Raw genomic sequence first — 19,795 nt, forward strand, 5'->3', positions numbered from 1 at the left:
TGCCCACCAGTGCAGGCTCTTCCTTCTACTTGGTTTCAAATGTATATGTGGAGCCCTGAAGCAGCCCTGGCCCGTTTACATTCCTATGAACCAGCAGAAACTGTTACTGCAGTCTTCGGCTGCGGAGTGCCCAGGAGTGGCCATACTGTACAGTAAGAACTCTGGACAACCCTTCCTCTCTGCCCTCCATCTTACTAGCTTGGCAGCTGCTATTGCACACATCTCTCCCGCCAGGAAAGTAATTCCACAGCCTCTAACCCTAACCCTAACCCTCTGCCCTCAGTGGTGGACTTAACTCTTATGTCTAGAGGTTTAGCCTCTGGGGCTGGTTCACCTCTGCTCGCTGCTGCCTGTATTAAGAAGGGATGGGAAGATCCACCCTCACTCACATCTTCTTTTATTCCTCCAACAAGCCACTGAAGAACCTTGCCTGTGCTGGCTTGCATCTTTCTAGGGAAGACTGACCTCTGGTGGCTAAAACCATAAGCCCCAAACTAATGAGAAAGCGGGGGTCACCTCTGCTTCAATTGTCTGTTCTTGCCACTTCAGACTGTGTCAGACACACATTCCACATACGTGATGTCTTTTGCTACATGTTCACAGGCTGCACCTCTTGTTACTACCACACATGCCCTGCGTTCACAGTCAGCCTTAATTCCAGACCCACATATTCCCTCCTGGTGATTTCCTTGGCACTCTTGTCTATAATGAAACCTAAAACGTCAGTAACTTAAGGCGCTTGTTTGTTTGCTTGTTTGACCTGTCGGCTAAAGCACTATACTGACTGATTCATGTCCCAGCTGCCACAAGTCTCTGCACCTGTCTGGTCGTCACTGGGCTGCACCCTCGGCTTGGTTAGTCTGCCATTAGATGCAGCCTGATTGTCAGCTGTGGTCTCAATCAGTCTTGCAAAGCCTAGTTTCTTGTGGCTCACTTTTAAATGAAGGGTGTTAGGTAACTTACAAGGAGGCCTACACTGTTGAAAACAGATGAAAATAAATTCAAGCAGCAACAAAGCAAAGGGCAGTGTTGCCTGAGGCTTGCAGATTGGACTGTAGCATGTGTGAATGTCTCCTCCTTTTGTGACAGTGTACGTCAGAGGTATGGGTGATTTATACTTAATGATAAAGTCATTCTTAGTTTTTCCCTGTGATCAAAAGACTGTTGTATGTAGAAAAACATCTTTGATTAAGAGCATGGGGTGCAGGGCATTTCTGTGGAAATACACTTCCGCATTGTTTCCATTTCACAGTCCTCGGTGGGGACACACAGAGGCGCTGCTGTACTTTATATCTTTTTACAGTTACTTGTCCAGGTGAGACGCCGTCAAGTAGATTATCCGTGCAGCCGGTGGCTCCCATGTACTGACTCATGGCTCTCATGTACAAACTTCCAGACTGTTCTAGGAAATAGAACTCACATGGTGCCTGCCTTGATAGAAATCATCATTTGAATGAGAAATATTTCTTTTAAAAGCTAGTTAGTGGTGATTCTGAATTTGATTTTTCTCTAAAATTAATTTCCAGTTGGTAAATAGTTATGGAGTTGTGCCTGGAACAAAAACCTCAATAATTCATTTCCTCCTCATGCAACATGGGTGGTTATCAGGAGCAGCTGTATATCATAAAATACAACCAAATAATATTACAAAAGCATCCAGCTCGGAGGCCAGAGCATAATTATTATGTTATCGGACCATTAACTGCTCCTCCGATACCTAAGGTATAGTAACGTCTAAGCGTTTTCAGTATTTTAGTCGTGTTTTGTAGAAATACAGTACTTCAGTGCCCTATTGTAACACAGCAGGGGAGAGGGCATTTGCTGGTGGTGGCCAGAAGACCTCAGAGCCCTGTCTCCAGCTCCTACAAGTGTCTGTGTGAAGGTCCAGTGCTGTAGAAATGGTCTGTATGGTACCAGGTTGAGAGTGGCAGTGTCAGATATACTGCAGAGGCGGCAGCAGCTATAAAGTGGTGAGTACAGGTAATCAAAGTTAGAACCTTGTTGATGCCAGGAAGGATGGCAAGCAGTGGGCAGTCAGAAATGCTGTAAACTAAAAGACAGTCCACAGGTACTTACGCAGTGGAAATGAGAGGTCAGATTTGGGAGGTCAGAAAAACTTCATTTCACCAGCAGCCACAAACCTAAGATCAGAAGGTTTCTGCATTCTTGAAATTTTCCTACTCAGCAATATCGAGACCTTGGGGAAGTGCTTTGGGACCTTCACCTGCCTTATGTGCCTTCCCTCTAAACTTTCCTATGTGCCTTACCTGTGCAGTCACATGCAAGCTGATTTTAGTGAGACATGTTTCTGTGTGTAATTTAAGTCCCTTGCTCCTGTTCCAGCAGCCACACACAGGAAGTCTGTGATGGAGCCTTCCCATGTCATGGGAAAGGAGTGACCAGACGGTTTTAGGATACTTGAACATTTTACATGTGGAAATTGTTGAGATGATGTTTTCCACTCCCTTGCTTCTTTGCAATGCCCTTTTTCTGACACAGCATCTGACTGTATCAGTCTGAGTATCCTTTCTCGTGGTGGTGTCTGACATAGTGTCTGGCTGTGTCAGTCTGAGTAGCATCCCTTGTGATGGTGTGCTCATTGTCATGGGTTGACGTCTGAAGTCTTTCAGGAAGCTTGATATTATGTATGTTATCTTTTTCATAGAAGAAAGTAGGAGAAATTTGGGTTATTAATGTACACAGAGGCTCAAGTCTGCATCACTTACGTTTATAGAGGATTGTTGGAAAGTCACGCAGGAAGAAAGTGTTCATACAAACCATACTCCTTGCATTGAGTGTGTGCCTCAAGGCCAGGGTCTGGGTCTCTTGGGAATTTTCTGTAACTGTCTAAATATTCTCTGATACATATATTTTTTAGAAAGGAAAATAATAAAAAAATTGGAAATTTCTACATTTGTGTGCAGTAAAGACTCATGCATTTCCTTTCCTAGCAGTTTTTATTTTTGTTTGTTTGTTTGTTTGTTTGTTTGTTTTTGAGACACCAGAGTCTTTCTATAGCCCTGGCTTTCCTGGAACTCACTCTGTAGTAGACAAAGCTAACCTTGAATTCAGAGGTCCCCTGCTTCTGACTCCCAAGTGCTGGAACCAAGAGCATGAGCCACCACAGCCTGCTTCTCTGGCAGTTTTTAGTGCACTTTTTTCTGCTAGGCATAGCCTCAGAAACTTTTAGTCCATAAAACTTAGAGATTTATTATTACAATTGAAAGAGCTTGATGAATTCATCAGCATCCAATTCCTTTACCCTCCTCTGCTTATTCTAAGCAGATTCCACATGGGAATATCAGCTGAGACATCCTGTTACTGTGTGAAGTACCTGGAGTACCAGCATAATTAAACAGCATACGGCCACACTCCCAAACCAATGATTATGTGTCTCACATTAATCCCATGTGTCTGCAGAAGCTGTAGAGCAAACATCTAGACTCTCATACTACCAAAGCTGAAATATCACATAATGAGTTAAAAGAAAAAGCTGTAGAGATGCGCCACAGAGAGCGATTTGTGTACGATTTTCCTTTAAAGCAACTAAATAATGAACTATGTCAGCTGTCTTTCAGTTGTAACTTTCCTAAGATAAAAGTTAAAGATGCTTTAAATGTTGCTCAAGAGTTTAGGCATTGCATGCTCAAGCAGCCTTTTGTTACTGTGACAAAATGCCCAGATAAACAATTACAAAGAAACGTAAACAATTACAAAGAAACGTAAACAATTACAAAGAAGCGATCTTTACTTAGGGCTAACTTTGCAGGTGGCTTCCCTGATATACTGGTTGCTGTGGCCTGTGGAGGCAGAGCACAGAACTGGTGCTTGAAGCAGCCAGGAAGCAGAAAAAACATTCTGGCAGAGCTTTTTCCCCTTCTGGCTGTCCTTCTGCCCAGGCCCCCAGGCCACTGACTGATGCCATCCACACTCAGGGTCTGTCTTACCTCTTCTTGCTGTCCAGTGTTCCAGTCATCTACTCTTGAAGTGAGCCTTCCTAAGCTAGGCATTTCTAGATCCAGGTTTTGTGGGTGGGTGGGCGTCTTTATTGCTCCAGAGTGAATTTACAAGTCTGCACTCCCATCAGCAATGGAGGAATTGTCCTCTTGCTCCACATCCTCTCCAGCATGTGCTGTCACTTGAGTTTTTTATCTTAGCCATTGTGATTGTATAAGGTGGAATCTCAGAGTCATTTTGATTTGCATTTCCCTCATGACTAAGGATGTTGAATGTTTCTTTAAGTGTTTCTTGGCTATTAGGATTCTTTGTAGAGAATTCTCTGTTTAGCTCTGTGCTCCATTTTTAATTGTGTTACTTGGTTTGTTGGTGTCTAGCTCCTTGAGCTCTTTATGTATTTTGGATATTATCCTGCTGTCAGATGTAGGGTTGGTGAAGATCTTTGTGCATTCTGTAGGCTGTCATGTTGTCCTATTGATGGTGTCATTTGCCTTACAGAAGCTTTTTGTTGATTCTTACTATTATTCGCTTTGTTTCTAGTTTATCAATTTCAGCCCAGAGTTTGAGTATTTCCTGCTGTCTATTCTTCTTAGATGTATTTGCTTCTTTTTGTCTAGAGGCTTTAGGTGCGCTGTTAAGTTGCTAGCATGAGATCTCTCCAGTTTCCTCATGAAGGCACTTAGTGCCATGACTTTTCCTCTTAACACTGCTTTCATCGTGTCCCATAAGTTTGGGTGTGTTGTGCCTCCGTTTTCATTGAATTCTAGGAAGTCTTTAATTTCTTTATTTCTTCTTTGACCCATTGAGTGTAGAGTTGTTCATTTTCCATGAATGTGCAGACTTTTGTTTCTGTTGTTGTTGAAGTCCAGCTTTAATCCATGGTGGTCTGGTAAGATGCAAGGGGTTATTTCAGTTTTCTTGTATCTGGTAAGGCTTGCTTTGTGACTAAGAATATGGCGAATTTTATAGAAGGTTCCATGAGGTGTTGAGAAGAAAGTATATTCTTTTATGTTTGGGTGACATGTTCCATAAATATCTGTTAGGTCCATTTGATTCATAATGTCTGTTAGTTTTATCATTTCTCTGTTTAGTTTCCATTTTGATGACCTGTCCATTGGTGAGAGTGAGGTATTAAAGTTTCCCAATATTAACGTGTAGGGTTTGATGTGTGATTTCAGGTTTAGGAATGTTTCCTTAAGGAACGTGGCTGCCTTTGCATTTGGGGCATAGATATACAGAATTGATACTTCACTTGGGTGGATTTTTCCTTTGATTATCAGGTACCCTTCCCCACCTCTTTTGATTATTTTGGTTGAAAGTCTATTTTATTAGATATTAGAATGGCTACTCCAGATTATTTCTCGGGTCCATTTTCTTAGAATACCTTTTTCCAGCCCTTTACTCTGAGGTAATATCTATCTTTGTGGCTAAAGTGTGTTTCTTGTATGCAGCACGATGATGGGTCCTATTTATGCATCCGCTCTGTTAGCCTGTGTCTTTTTATTGTGGAATCAAGTCCATTGATATGAAGAGATATTAAAGATCAATGAAAGTCAATTCCTCTTATTTCGAAGTTGTTACTGGTTTTGTGTGTGTGTGTGTGTGTGTGTGTGTCTTTCTGTCTGTCTGTTTTCTGTTTTTGCTGGTGTGAAATTAATTTTTTCCTTGTGTTTTCTTGGGTGCAGTTACCCCTCCTTATATTGGAGTTTTCCTTCTAGTATCCTCTGTAAGGCTATATTAGTGAAAAGATACTGCTTAAATTCGGTTTTATCACAGAATGTCTTGTTTTCACCATCTATGGTGATTAGAAGTTTTGTTGGGTATAGTAGTCTGGACTCTCATAGGGCCTACAAGACATCTTCCCAGGTCCTCTTGGATTTGAAGTCTTTGTTGAGAGGTCTGGTATAATTCTAATAGGTCTGCCTTTATATGTTACTTTGCCTTTTTTCCTTGCAGCTTTTAATTTTTTTCTTTGCTCTGTATATTTAATATTCTGCAAGCCTTTTGTATGTTTACAGTTATCTCTTTAGGTAGGGGAAATTTTCTTCTATGATTTTGTTGAAGATATTTTGTGGGCCTCTGAGCTGAGAATAATCTTCTATTACTATTATTCTTAACTTTGGTCTTTTCCTAGTATGACAAATTTACTGGATGTTTTGTGTAAAAAAATTTAGATTTGGCATTTTCTTTGACAGTTCAATTTCTTCTCTTATGTCTTCTACACCTGAGATTCTATCTTCCATTTCTTGTATTCTGTTGGTGATGCTTGTGTCTGTACTTCCTGTCTCTTTTTCTAGGATTTCTGTCACCAGGATCACCTCAGTGTATATTTTCTTTAATCCTTCTAAGATGACCACAGACCTCCAGGATTGCAGGCAGAGCTGTGGCTCAGGGAGTAGAGTGCAAAGGGGACAGGGCAGAACTTGCCACTGCTCACCTGCAGGCGGCAGGCAGGCAGGCAGGCAGGCAGGCAGCAGGCAGGCAGGCAGGCAGGTAGGGAGGCAGGCAGGCAGGCAGGCAGGCAGGCAGCAGGCAGGCAGGCAGGCAGGCAGCAGGGCAGGCAGGCAGGCAGGCAGGCAGGCAGGCAGGCAGGCAGCAGGCGGCAGGCAGGCAGGCAGGCAGGCAGGCAGGCAGGCAGGCAGGCAGGCAGGCAGGCAGGCAGGCAGGCAGGCAGGCAGGCAGGCAGGCAGGCAGGGCAGGCAGGCAGGCAGGCAGGGCAGGCAGGCAGGCAGGCAGGCAGCAGGCAGGCAGGCAGGCAGGCAGGCAGCAGGGGATTGGAGTTTGGAGTTCCCACCTGGCTGTCCTTGGCAGCCCAGGGAATGGAGGACAGATCTTAAAACCAAAATGAATGCTGGCTGCTTTTTTCTGCTCTGAAACATTTTTTACACCTCAGTACAATGTTTATCATCTAAAATACAAGGATATCTTTGTTTTTCTCCAGAATATACCTTAGACATTCCTTTTAACAAGGATCTTTTCTGGAAAAGTATAAATATCAATCAAAGAATGTTAATTCATCTTTTCTCTAAAGATAGAAACTTAAGAATTTGTCAGGGCTAGTGAGAAGACTTGGGAAAAATCACTCTCCACTAAGCCTAAGAGGCTGAGTTCAGTTCCCAGAGCCCACAGAGTAGACGGAGAGACCTGAACTTCAGTTTTCCTCTCACTACTACATGCACCATGGTATCTGCATGTGTGGATGCATGGACACTCACACATGCACATACATGCGCACACACACAGACATCCATAAGTAAATGTAAAAACAAGAGTTTGTCAGCTGAAAACCGAGCTGAGAGGAGACATATGTGAACCTGTGTCCCTCAGAAGTGCCAGGACACAGCACAGGTGGTGTGTGGGCCTGCTTGTCTCCACAGCCCCAGGAGTCACTCAGGTGGGTAAGTCTGTGCTGGCCACTATCTCTTCCTCTGTTTGGATCTCCTCACACTCCTCGGATTATCTGTATTGAGCCTGAGGTTTAAGGCAGAGTCCGGCTGCTGCCTCACTGGTGACACTCGCTCTATTTTGATTAGCTTATTTTTAGAGAAGAAAAAGCTATTTGTTTCATGTGAAACTCCTCTAGAAGTACAACATGAGTTATTTTTCTTTTACTTCTAAGTGATATTAGCGTAGTGTTTGTAGTTTTTTTTTCCTATTTTTTCTTACATAAATATGATTTGCTCGAACATTTCCATGAATATTTAAAATCCAAAACAAAACAATGCCTATGAAGTACTTCAGTGACCTGTTTTGTTTATGCTTCTGGGAGGATAGTTCTGAGTTTTACACTGTGGTGTCTTATATTCACCGTAGCATCTGTTAGTGGTTTGGGTTGACATTGGTCCCAGGAATTTGAGTCAAGGGAAGAGCTCTGTGGTGCAAATCACCTGCACACCATCTTTACACAGAACTGAGTTCTCAGGGCGCCTGTGCTTTTCCTTGCTGGTATCTGTTTGTATAGTTAGTGTCTGGGTTCTACAGATGTGCATCATGTGTCAATCACTGTGGTGAGGGACTTAGAGAAGAATTAGGAGGCAAAGAATCAGAAACCTTTCCAGGGTAAGAAAACAGTAAATACAGCGTGGAGATGCTGCAAAGAGTGCTGTGCTAAACAGGCCTGAAATGTCTTGAGTACAATTGCTATTTGAAAAATGGGTTTCATGTAGCTATTGTGTCCACACTAGATGTCTGGGTGGGAAGAGAATAGAGTGGGCAGAGAAGGGCTGTCAGCCATCCCTGGCCATGTCCACAGCTGCATGTTTAGAGTAGTGCTGTTCTGGAAGCCCACATACCCATCAGAGGTAAGACAGCGCACTGGTCCACTGCAGCGAACATCCCTCCTGCAGCTGGCGTTAGCTACTCACAGTGACATGAGCTGGGTTTGGGAACAGACTGCATGAGCCTCTGGGTGTTCACGGGTGTCATGGTAGTTGCTTTTGCAGAAGGTCAGGTCTTGGAGAAGGGCACTTCTTGGTCTTGGAGGTGAACATTTGTGTTGCCAAAATCCACGCTTAAGATTCTTGAATTTTCTCTATGTTATACTTCAGTAATTTGTAATTTCAGTCTTATGAGCTGCTGAGCACATGCATGTTGTTAGATATTTCCCACCTTCTCCCGTCTGAGCAGCACTGATGTCACACGCCTGCTGTGTGCTGCTCACCGCTCACCGGGGCAGGGGGACAGTCCAGTGGGCACTGCCTACTATTTGCCGCTCACCGGGGCAGGGGACAGTCTAGTAAATATTGCCAGAGCCTGGGTCTATCCATCTGCCAGTAAGCTTGCTCTATTCTGTATAGAGCTGAATTCTTTCATCTGAAACCCTGGAGTTGGTGAACACTTCCTGGACAGACCAATGGAAGGAAGTGTGTACTTTTCAACAGAAACTCCTCCCTGTATGTGAGCAGACCATTTCAGAAAATGCACTGGGACTTTAAACAACTCTGATTCTGTAGCTTTGTCTACACTGAGCCATTTCTATTCATGTGCTTTAGGTTAGCAGTGTGGCCTTCCTCCTTCAGTCTGGCTCTTGATAGACAAGTCAGGTCTGTTGTGTTGCGTTAAATGTTAAAAATGGTGCACCATCCCACGCTAGCACTGGCTACTCTGTGGCCCCAGCGGTCTTGCTGCTTCCATGACTAGCCCCATGCAGTAACCGCCCATCTCACTGTTAGCTGCCACAAATCCCTGGAACCCAGTAAAATCAAAACTAGAGGCTTATAACTTATCAGTCATATTTATATCAGTAAATTCTCAACCCACGAAATGTCCACACAATAAACTCAGAGCCAGTGATATTGATAGACGCTGCCCACTTAGATCCCTTATATGATATTTATAACCTGTGGCTGTTTAAAGCCACACGGATCTGCGTCATCTTCTCTTCCTCCATCTTCCTCCTATCTTTCCCTTCTCTCAAAAACTCTCAGCCCGCCCTCCTTTTCTGTTGTCGAATCACAGGCTTGTCTTTCACCTGCCCAAACCAGCTTACAGACAGCAATGTACACTGTTGTACCTAACATTGCAGTTTACTGAAGGGAGAGAGGAACCCCAAGCCCAATTCTAAAAGTTCCTCTGTTTATTGACTTATTTACAGGTCTAGCTACTTCAACACAGCCCCATTTCATAAATACAAGGATCGCCAGTGCTTACAGGCACCGTCAGACCTGCCACTTGCTAGCAGGGTGAGCCTGGGTGAATGTTCTCTGCCTCAGTTTCCTCACTGGTCTAATAATTCATGCCATGTAATAGATGGGTGATGAAAGGTTAGAGACAGACAGAAAGGCACAGAGTTCCTGTCATAGTTAAGACTTTTGTTCTAACTCTTGCTATTGATTGATTCAGTAAACAACAAAACACATTGTCATCTGGTTGGCTTTTTATCACTAGATAGTGAAAAGGACCTGACGTTCCCACTCAAGAACTACCACAATGTGCCTGCCCTTAAATCCGTCTTTCAGATACCACCTTCTGCAGATGTTTTGGTAGAAGTCATAATATTTGCTTACTGCCATCATAGTGAGTAATAAATGAGAGTCCTAAGCAGTGTGTGCGGTAGTGTGTGCAGTAGTGTGTGCGGTAGTGTGTGCAGTAATAGTATTTTCATAGTGTGTGCAGTCCTGTGTGCAGTAATATGTACAAAAGTGTGCAGTAGTGTGTGCAGAAGTTTGTGTAGTAGTGTGTGCAGTAGTATGTACAGAAGCATGTACAGTAGTATCACCATAGTGTGTGCAGTCCTGTGTGCAGTAATATGTACAAAAGTGTGCAGTAGTGTGTGCAGAAGTTTGTGTAGTAGTGTGTGCAGTAGTATGTACAGTAGCATGTACAGTAGTATCACCATAGTGTGTACAGTCCTGTGTGCAGTAGTGTGTGCAAAAGTGTATGCAGTAGTGTACACAGTAGTATACGCAGTAGTGTGTGCAGAAGTGTGATAGGAGAAGCCATGGTTTAACTGATGCTTGAGTTCAGGGCTCATCACAGAAATTTGGGGTTGCAGTCCCTCATCTCATTTCTGAAGGTGTGAGAGGCTACCCATTCATGATATTTCTAGGGACTTTAAGTCCTAGGACCAAGACAGATGGCTTTCCATGCTCCCTTTAAAAATTACTACTGCAGGAGATAGGTCCCGACAGCTCATTGTTTTTATACTTTTTTCTATTCAAGAGCTTTTGTGCCACTGAGACAAACAGTAGGAAAATCCCCACCCTGCAGAAATGCCTCCCTGGCGTCTCTGCGTGGGGCCCTGTCCTGTGCTCTGCACAGCTGTGCTGTTGACGCCGTACATCGCTGTGGATTTGCCTAGTTGTTTTCCGTGAACTCCGCACCATGGTGGCTTTGGATGTGGTTTGCATGTACCCCAAAGGCTTGGCTGTTGGAAGTCTGGCTCCTTAGGTTGCCATGATGGGAGACTCTGGACCTTTAAGAGCTGGGGCCCAATAGATGCCCCCAAAAGGAATCAAGGTATTCCCTCAGGACCCCAATTATTTCTGGCATGAGGGTTCTTTAAGGCACTCTCACCAGGGCCCAGCACACTCTAAATCCTTGCCTCATGTCTGGTTGGACATGTGATCACTTTCTTCTGCTTGGCTCTTGCCATTATGTGGTACCTTCTATACTAACCACACTAGAGGGCAGACACTTGGTCCTCTTTCTCTTAGGAAGCTGGCCTGTCTCTGATGTGTCCTGGAATAGTACTAGTCAGACTGTCACAGTGTGCTCCACATACCTAGTGGAAGGAAATACCCTGTGAAAGCCCCTGGCTTCCTCCAAGGCTAAGCCGTCACCAGGTAGAGCCAATTCTGGGGCATTGGTTGATGAGTTAGTGGTTGGAGGGGATAGGGATGGAGTGTGGAGAGACAGGGAGAGGTGGGAACACGCACATGCCCAGAGCAGTGGCACTATGTGCAGCAGTGGCACTCCTGCTAGAGCTGACCCCTACAGAGATGGGGCTGTCATGAATGGCTGTGGGTAAGGCTCTGTGTCTCCATTGCTTGGAGGGAAGTGTCCCAGTCCCCTGGCGGCCCTGTGCCATTTTCTTCCCCCACTGCCTTCTGCAGGGTTGGGTGTCAGACTCAGTCCCCACGCAGAGTATTCACTGTGGCAATGTTTCCTGTCAGTCAGAAGTCAGAGTCCAGTCTGACTGTGGTGCTTATGCTCTCTTAGGGCATCAGAATGATTTCCAGAAGTAACCAGGGGCAGTCGGGATAGCGAGCTCCTGGTGTGTCAGTCAGGGGTTGTAGAAAACCCTGGGAGAGGAGCTGCTTAAAGCGGAGCTAATTTTGTAGAGAAGTCTCAGTCATTACAAACGTCTGTCTTCTAAAAGGGATAAATATAAAGATTTTGCTCATTCTTGAATTATAATTATTTTTTTAGATTTATTTATTTGTTTACTTATTTTCTATATAAGTACACCATAGCTGTCTTCAGACACACCAGAAGGGGCATCAGATCTCATTACAGATGGTTGTGAGCCACCATGTAGTTGCTGGGAATTGAACTCAGGACCTCTGAAAAAGCAGCCAGTGCTCTAAACTTCTGAGCCATCTCTCCAGACCAAATTATAGTTATTACATGAATATCCTGCATTTGAACTTAGACCCTATTATTGAAGCAAAATTTACTCATTTAAAATATGTGTGTGTGTCTGTGTGTGTGTGTGTCTGTGTGTGTTTATCTGAGTAAGTATATGCACATATATTTATAGGAGTGCCCATGGAGGCCAGAACAGGGCATTGGATTATAGGTGTTTGCAAGCTGTGTAACATGGTGCAAAGATCTAAATTCTAGCCTTCATGATGGAGCAGCAATCCTTTGTAACTCAGAGCCATCTCTCTGCAGCCCAACACAGACTGATACACAGCACACACACAACACAGACTGATGCACACACACACAACACAGACTGATGCGCAGCACACACACACAACACAGACTGATGCACAGCACACACAACACAGACTGATACACAGCGCACACACAACACAGACTGATGCACAGCACACACACACAACACAGACTGATGCACAGCACACACAACACAGACTGATACACAGCACACACACAACACAGACTGATGCACAGCACACACAACACAGACTGATGCACAGCACACACAACACAGACCGATACACAGCACACACAACACAGACCGATGCACAGCACACACACAACACAGACTGATGCACAGCACACACACAACACAGACTGATGCACAGTACACACAACACAGACTGATGCACAGCACACACACAACACAGACTGATACACAGTACACACAACACAGACTGATACACAGCACACACACAACACAGACTGATGCACAGCACACACAACACAGACTGATACACAGCACACACACAACAGATGATGCACACACACACAACACAGACTGATACACAGCACACACACAACACAGACTGATGCACAGCACACACACAACACAGACTGATGCACAGCACACACAACACAGACTGATGCACAGTACACACAACACAGACTGATACACAGCACACACACAACACAGACTGATACACAGCACACACACAACACAGACTGATACACAGCACACACACAACACAGACTGATACACAGCACACACACAACACAGACTGATGCACAGCACACACAACACAGACTGATACACAGCACACACACAACACAGACTGATGCACACACACACAACACAGACTGATGCACAGCACACACACAACACAGACTGATGCACAGCACACACACAACACAGACTGATACACGGCACACACACAACACAGACTGATGCACAGCACACACACAACACAGACTGATGCACAGCTCACACAACACAGACTGATGCACAGCACACACAACACAGACTGATACACAGCACACACACAACACAGACTGATGCACAGCACACACACAACACAGACTGATGCACAGCACACACAACACAGACTGATGCACAGCACACACACAACACAGACTGATGCACACACACACAACACAGACTGATACACAGCACACACACAACACAGACTGATGCACAGCACACACAACACAGACTGATACACAGCACACACACAACACAGACTGATGCACACACACACAACACAGACTGATACACAGCACACACACAACACAGACTGATGCACAGCACACACACAACACAGACTGATACACAGCACACACACAACACAGACTGATACACAGCACACACAACACAGACTGATGCACAGCACACACAACACAGACTGATGCACAGCACACACAACATAGACTGATACACAACACATACAACACAAACTGATGCACAGCACACACAACACAGGCTGATGCTCAAGCAAACATCATTCTTCAGCCACCTTAGCATTATGCTCCCAGAAATGTGATGCTGATGGAGGAGTTGCTGGTTAGTACCACTAGTTGTAGAATTAATCTCCATGTGGGTGTGAAGTTAGCATCATGAGTGGCTTAGGAAAATGGATGTGTCAGTACACTATCCAGGACAAGCATTTCAAAAAAGAAATGACCCTTATAGTGCTAAAGTAAGAGATACAATTAAAAACAATACATTCCTCAGAAAAGTCGAAGGAGGGAGTTGTCAAGGCAGCTCGTAGGTAAAGGAGCTTGCCGCCAACTTCCAACCTGAGTCTGGGACTTGTGGTAGAAAAAGAGAACTAAGTCCTACAAATTGTCCTTTGGCCTCCACACATATGTGCCCCCACAGACAGACGGACAAACACACACACACACACACACACACACACACACACACACACACACACACACTTATTGTAATAGGAACTTTTTTAATGTTTAAGAAAAAGGACCTTCGGGGTTGGGGATTTAGCTCAGTGGTAGAGCGCTTGCCTAGCGAGCGCAAGGCCCTGGGTTTGGTCCCCAGCTCTGAAAAAAAAAGAAAAGAAAAGAAAAAAGAAAGAAAAAGGACCTTCATAATAAAATGATTCATATTTTCATGCCAGTGGCTTTATCTGGACTCAGAATGTTTTATACTAAGTGTGATAGAAATTTTAAATATGAATCCTTTAAAAATTATAGTTGTTGGCTGTTCTTCCATACATGGTACAATAACCTAAAATGTCCCTTGTTTTTAATAGTCTTACTATTTTTTCCAGTTTTTTTTTAACTTTTTTTTTTTTTTTTTTTTTTCTGAGCTGGGGACAACCCAGGGCCTTGCGCTTGCTAGGCAAGTGCTCTACCACTGAGCAACCCCCAACCCTAAAAGTTTTGTTGTCTGCTTTTTTTTTTTTTTTTTTTTTTTTCTCTCGGAGCTGGGGACTGAACCCAGGGCCTTGCGGTTGCTAGGCAAGCGCTCTACCGCTGAGCCAAATCCCCAACCCCTTTTCCAGTTTTTTATAGCTATTTACCTTCTATATGGCAGAATTTTCATTTCCATCTGCAGAAATAACTTGAATTCACAATTCAGAAGTCACTTAAGCATGCAATACTTGACAATAGTAAATCATTCTGAACTGTAAAGCCTGTCGTTAAAAGAGATGGATAACAGCAGTGCAGACCTTCCACCTAGGGAAAGAAAGCCGGACTTCGTCAAAGCTAAACGGGAAAGAGCAGCCCCCTTTGCAGGCCCCGAGTGCCCGAAGGGCTGGTACACATCTCCACTTTATATGCAGGCTTGGCTCTCACAGGACAGGGCTGTGTGCCCTGTGTTTCAGCAGGAAACTTGCTAGGTGTTTCTGTCCACTGAATGTGAAGGGCCATCCACGGTCCCATGGGTCTGTCCCCAACTGTTTTAAGAGATTACGGGACCCTTTGTACACGAGGCCTAGCAAACAGCCATGGAGTCACCAGGGTAGAGTTTATGCTAGCTCCAGTTTTCCCTAGATGGAGTTCCTGATCCACTGAGAAATGAGCAGGCTGCTTCCCATGTGAGCTCCACTGGAACTGCCAGGCTTTCCCTCCATGGTGGACTTAAACTGTGCCAAGGAAATCCTTACTCTCTTGAGTTGCTTGCTGTATGTCTTCTGTCATGGTGGTGAAAAATATTAGGTACCAGACACTCTTCCCCATGCCAAATTGCTGATCTAATGTAATACGAGTTACCTCATCCTCCATTGTGGATACCAGAACCGTTACCTTTTATTGTGCCCCAGACTTAGCCATAGGCTCTTTATATGCTTGCTTCTTGTGTCCCAGAGGGTACGTTTGCTCACAGATCATCACAGATGCTGGCTGCAGATACACAGTTGTCAGCACTCACAATGCCTGCCCTCGTCTAGTCCACGCCATCTTTCTAGACCCGGTGCCCCCTGAGTCTGTCACAGTGGTTTGTGAATCAGTGTATGTCCGGCATTAACACTGAGCCTGCGTCTGACTGTCAGCTGTTCTTGTGTCTGTCTCTCAGTCACATCAGACTCTAGATAGTGTGTCACTGCCGTGCCCGGCTGTGGGCAGTTCAAATGGGGACCAACACAGAAGCACAAAACAGCACAGCGGCCAGTCACCCGAGGAAGGGTGCTCACTGCCTGGGTCTGGTTGAAACAGAGCAGATGCAGGCGTAGTTCCGGGTTCCATACCTGCTCAGACTTTTTTGGTACATCTCCACACGTTTTCCTGTCTGAGTAAGAATTGTGTCACTTTGAACGTTTAACCATTAAGTGAATACAAATGAACACAAGCACATGTACAACACAGACACTTCTTCAAATGCAGACCCAAGGTGTAACCGCTTACAGAGTGAAGGCATCCTGTCAGGGCTGGCATGGGCTTGGTTAACTGAGTAAAGTCTTCTGGTTGGCACTTAATAAAGACAGGTTATTTTTTAAGGGAGCGGGTAAGTGGTAGACACATGAAGCATGTTTTATATTGTTGGGATGACTGACAATGAAATTGGCAAAATAGCAGTGAAAAAAGAACAGGCAGGCAGACAGACAGACATGGGGACTCGTTTTCATAGCACTGATCTGAGCAGCTTAGGGAGGTCTGGAAATGTGACACAGGATGGACACTGGTCAGCGGGGACCTGGGGAGGCTGGGGCTGGGGGTGTATCACAAGGATGGACAGTGGTCAGCAGGGGCCTGGGGAGGCCGGGGCGTGACACAGGATGGACACTGGTCAGCGGGGACCTGGGGAGGCTGGGGCTGGGGGTGTATCACAAGGATGGACAGCAGTCAGCAGGGGTCTGGAGAAGCTGGGGGTGAGAGATGGGAGGGACACTGATCATCAGGACAGCACAGCAAGTTTGTTTAAAATTGGTTCAGTTGTAGTTTCTGACAGGAACTTAAAAGAATCTCTGACGCTATCCTGATGGAAATAATCAGAGGGACAGAACCTAAACCCATGTGTGGAGCAAGGAGACCAGCGTCTACACCTGGGACACAGCTTAAAAGCTGTAATGAAAGCATAGAGATGCTCGTCAGGGCTAGGTTGTACAGTTGGAGCCTCCTACCCTGCCGAGTTCTGCTCTGAAGTAGGCGTGGGCTTTAATCTCAGTGGTGTGCTTGCTGTTTGTTACAGTTCACAATACAGGGGAAAGTTTACTTTATTTTAAACAAACATTTTCCCTTTTTTTTAGCTGTGTTTCTGAAGCCAGAGCCATGACCTGACACCCTGATGCTACTGTCAGGGCCTCTGTGCAACTGGCACGTGCACCATGGAACTCAAAGTGTGGGTGGATGGAGTTCAGAGGATCGTCTGTGGGGTCACGGAGGTCACGACTTGCCAGGAGGTTGTGATAGCCTTAGCCCAAGCCATAGGTGAGTAACAATTGTCACGACAGGAAGTGGCACTTCACACTTGTGGGGTGTGGGGCTGTGTGTGCACGCGTTATCTGCCTCAGCATCGTGAGGACCATGCCCAGGAGGTAACTCAGGGGTGCAGACTCAGAGTGTCAGAGGGCTCGGCCTATAGTTCCTTGGCCTAAGATGCAATGCTGGGCAGAGAACATCAAGGAGTGCATGGGGTGAAGAGTGGGAGAGAAGGGGGAGGGAGGAGAGCGCTAGGAGAGGAGAGGGCAGACACACAGACACAGTGACACATGCCAGGGACACGATAGCTCCAAACAGCCTGCCCTAGAAGCTTGCTTCATGTAGCTGGGCCCCATCTCCTAAGGTTTCTAGAACCTAAAACAGTGTCACCATCTGGGGACCCAACCCATGAGCCTTTGGAAAGACACTTTATGTCTAAACTATAACATTCTGACACATTCCCCCAGAAGTCTGAAAGCGCACGTTGTAGGTCACAATGCACAGAATTGTCTCAGTGGCTTTAATGGTCTGACACCGTTCAAAAGCCCCAGTAAAAGTCTGTGGAGACTCAGTGGACCCCTAGCTAGGAGTCAGTGTAGAAGAGAAGACGCATTAGAGTCACAGCACCCAGTGCCACAGATCAAACATTCCTGTCATAAGAAAAAGAGGAGGAATGGGGAAATACCAAGAAAATATGGGACTGAGGCTAGAGAGTTGGCTCGGTGGCTGGAGAGGGCTCGATTCAGTTCACGGCACCCATGTCATGAAGCTCACACCACATGTGAGTGCAGTTCTAGGGGACCAGACACCCTCTTCTAGCCTCCAAAGGCACATGTATACACATGTGGCATGCATGCACACGTGCACACACACACACACACACACACACACACACACACACACACACACACACACACATCAATAAGGATAAATATTAACAGAAACGACTGAACCCAGCAAGACAGCACTGGACCTGTGGTCCACGCCCAGCATCCAGGGCACGTGGTTACTGAGCTCCAGTGGCCTTGGGTAGCTGGGTGACCTTACTGCCTTCCCAGCAGCAGCTCCCATGTCCAGCCTCCCCAGCCCCTGGAGTCTTCAGTGCCAGCTCCCCTTCTCCCTCACAGCCTCACACACTGACCGCACAGCGTGGTCTTCAGGACGCTGTCCTTGACACATGCCGCCTGGCTTCTCCGGTGTTTCCATCACCCCACGAGTCTTGCCCTCTGCGTGCTGTGGAACTAGCACCTCATGGATGACGCCAAGTCTGCTGCCAGCCCAAGCACCCAGGCCTCGGACCGCAGCTGCACTGCCTCTGAGTACTTGGGCAGCTGTGCACCGTGGAACAGTCGTGAGGAGAGTAATTCCTAGGCAGCCCTTGGTCCACAAGGCACCCAAAGGCTACCTCCTTCCAAGGGGAAGCCCTTTGAAGGGGTGCTACTGTGTCCTGCTCTCCAGTCTGTGGGGGTGCAATGTGGCCAGCTTCTGAGGTTCTGGCTGGGTACCTCCTGTCATCACAGCAGAGACTTCCGCACTCTCTGGCAGCCTCACCCCTATCTGCAGTGTAGTCTTTTTCTAACCATTGAACTGCTTTTGTTTTTAAATTTGCTCAGCTCTGTCCTCCCAGGCCTTGCTGTAAGCCTGGCTCTAGGCCACCGGCATCACTGATGCCGTACCCTGGACGCTACGTTGTCCTACAGTGCTACAGTGCTTCTCCAGAATAATTATTCCATCCTGTTTAAACTCAGCCTCCCACGAAGTCTCAAATTATGAACAAACGTAGGCGTTCGCCACAACAGAACACAAATGACTTCTCTTCCAGCTCCCAATTGAGTTGTTCCCATCTGAACCTTGGTGAGTCGAGCCTTCATTGCCCACACTTGCACTGGAACTCTGCTCCCTGAGCTACAAACAAAATCACCCAGTAACCCACTTACAGCAGCGTAAGGTTTTACTCGCCTATTTCTCCAAGCTCTCCCAAGTTCATCCCACAAACTACTTTCCAAGGCCTTCAAACCCCCTGGTCAAATGCCACAGCAGCCTCGACCTGCTCTTGGTCCCAGTTCCCTGCATCAGGTGCCTTACCTAGCTATGACCCAATGCCTGACATAACAACTTCATGTGAGTATTACTGATCTGTCCCATAGGCTCAGGAGTATCCCTTCATCATGGTGGGTAGTCATATGACACAGCTCACTCCTGGTAGCTGTCTTAGTCACTGTTCTATTGCTAGGAAGAATTGTGACCAAGGCAACACTTCTATGAGAGACTTACAAGCATTAGTTAGGGGCTGGTTTACAGTTTCAGAAGTTTAAGTCCATTATCATCATGGCAGGGAGCATGGTGGCATGCAGGCTGGCATGGTTCTAGAGAAGTAGTTGAGAGATACATCAGGATGCACAGGCAGAGAAACTGGGCCTGGCCTGGGTTTTGGAAACCTCAAAGCCCATCCCCATGACACAATGCCTCCAGTAAGACCACACTTAGTCCAGTGAGGACACGCCTCCTAATCCTTCTCAAACAGTGCCCTCACTGAGCATTCAATACATGAGCCTATGGGGCCATTCTTATTCACATCATCATAGTTACCAAGCTAAATAACAAAGGACTACAGGGAGAGGCTAGGGCAGTAAGTCAT

General features: G+C 45.8%; 1 protein-coding gene across 1 annotated transcript in view; it reads left to right on the plus strand.

The window, feature by feature from the left end:
• Positions 1-19,795, plus strand: part of Rassf8 (Ras association domain family member 8) — a 70,883-nt gene that overhangs the window by 41,451 nt on the left and 9,637 nt on the right. Inside the window, exon 2 of the mRNA XM_032905403.1 lies at positions 16,986-17,166. Within this exon, the coding sequence (XP_032761294.1) occupies positions 17,064-17,166 (103 nt within the window). The 5' untranslated portion in view covers positions 16,986-17,063. The remainder of the gene's footprint in view (positions 1-16,985; positions 17,167-19,795) is intronic.

This window comes from Rattus rattus, chromosome 6, assembly GCF_011064425.1.
Source record: "Rattus rattus isolate New Zealand chromosome 6, Rrattus_CSIRO_v1, whole genome shotgun sequence".
Lineage (NCBI taxonomy): Eukaryota > Metazoa > Chordata > Mammalia > Rodentia > Muridae > Rattus > Rattus rattus.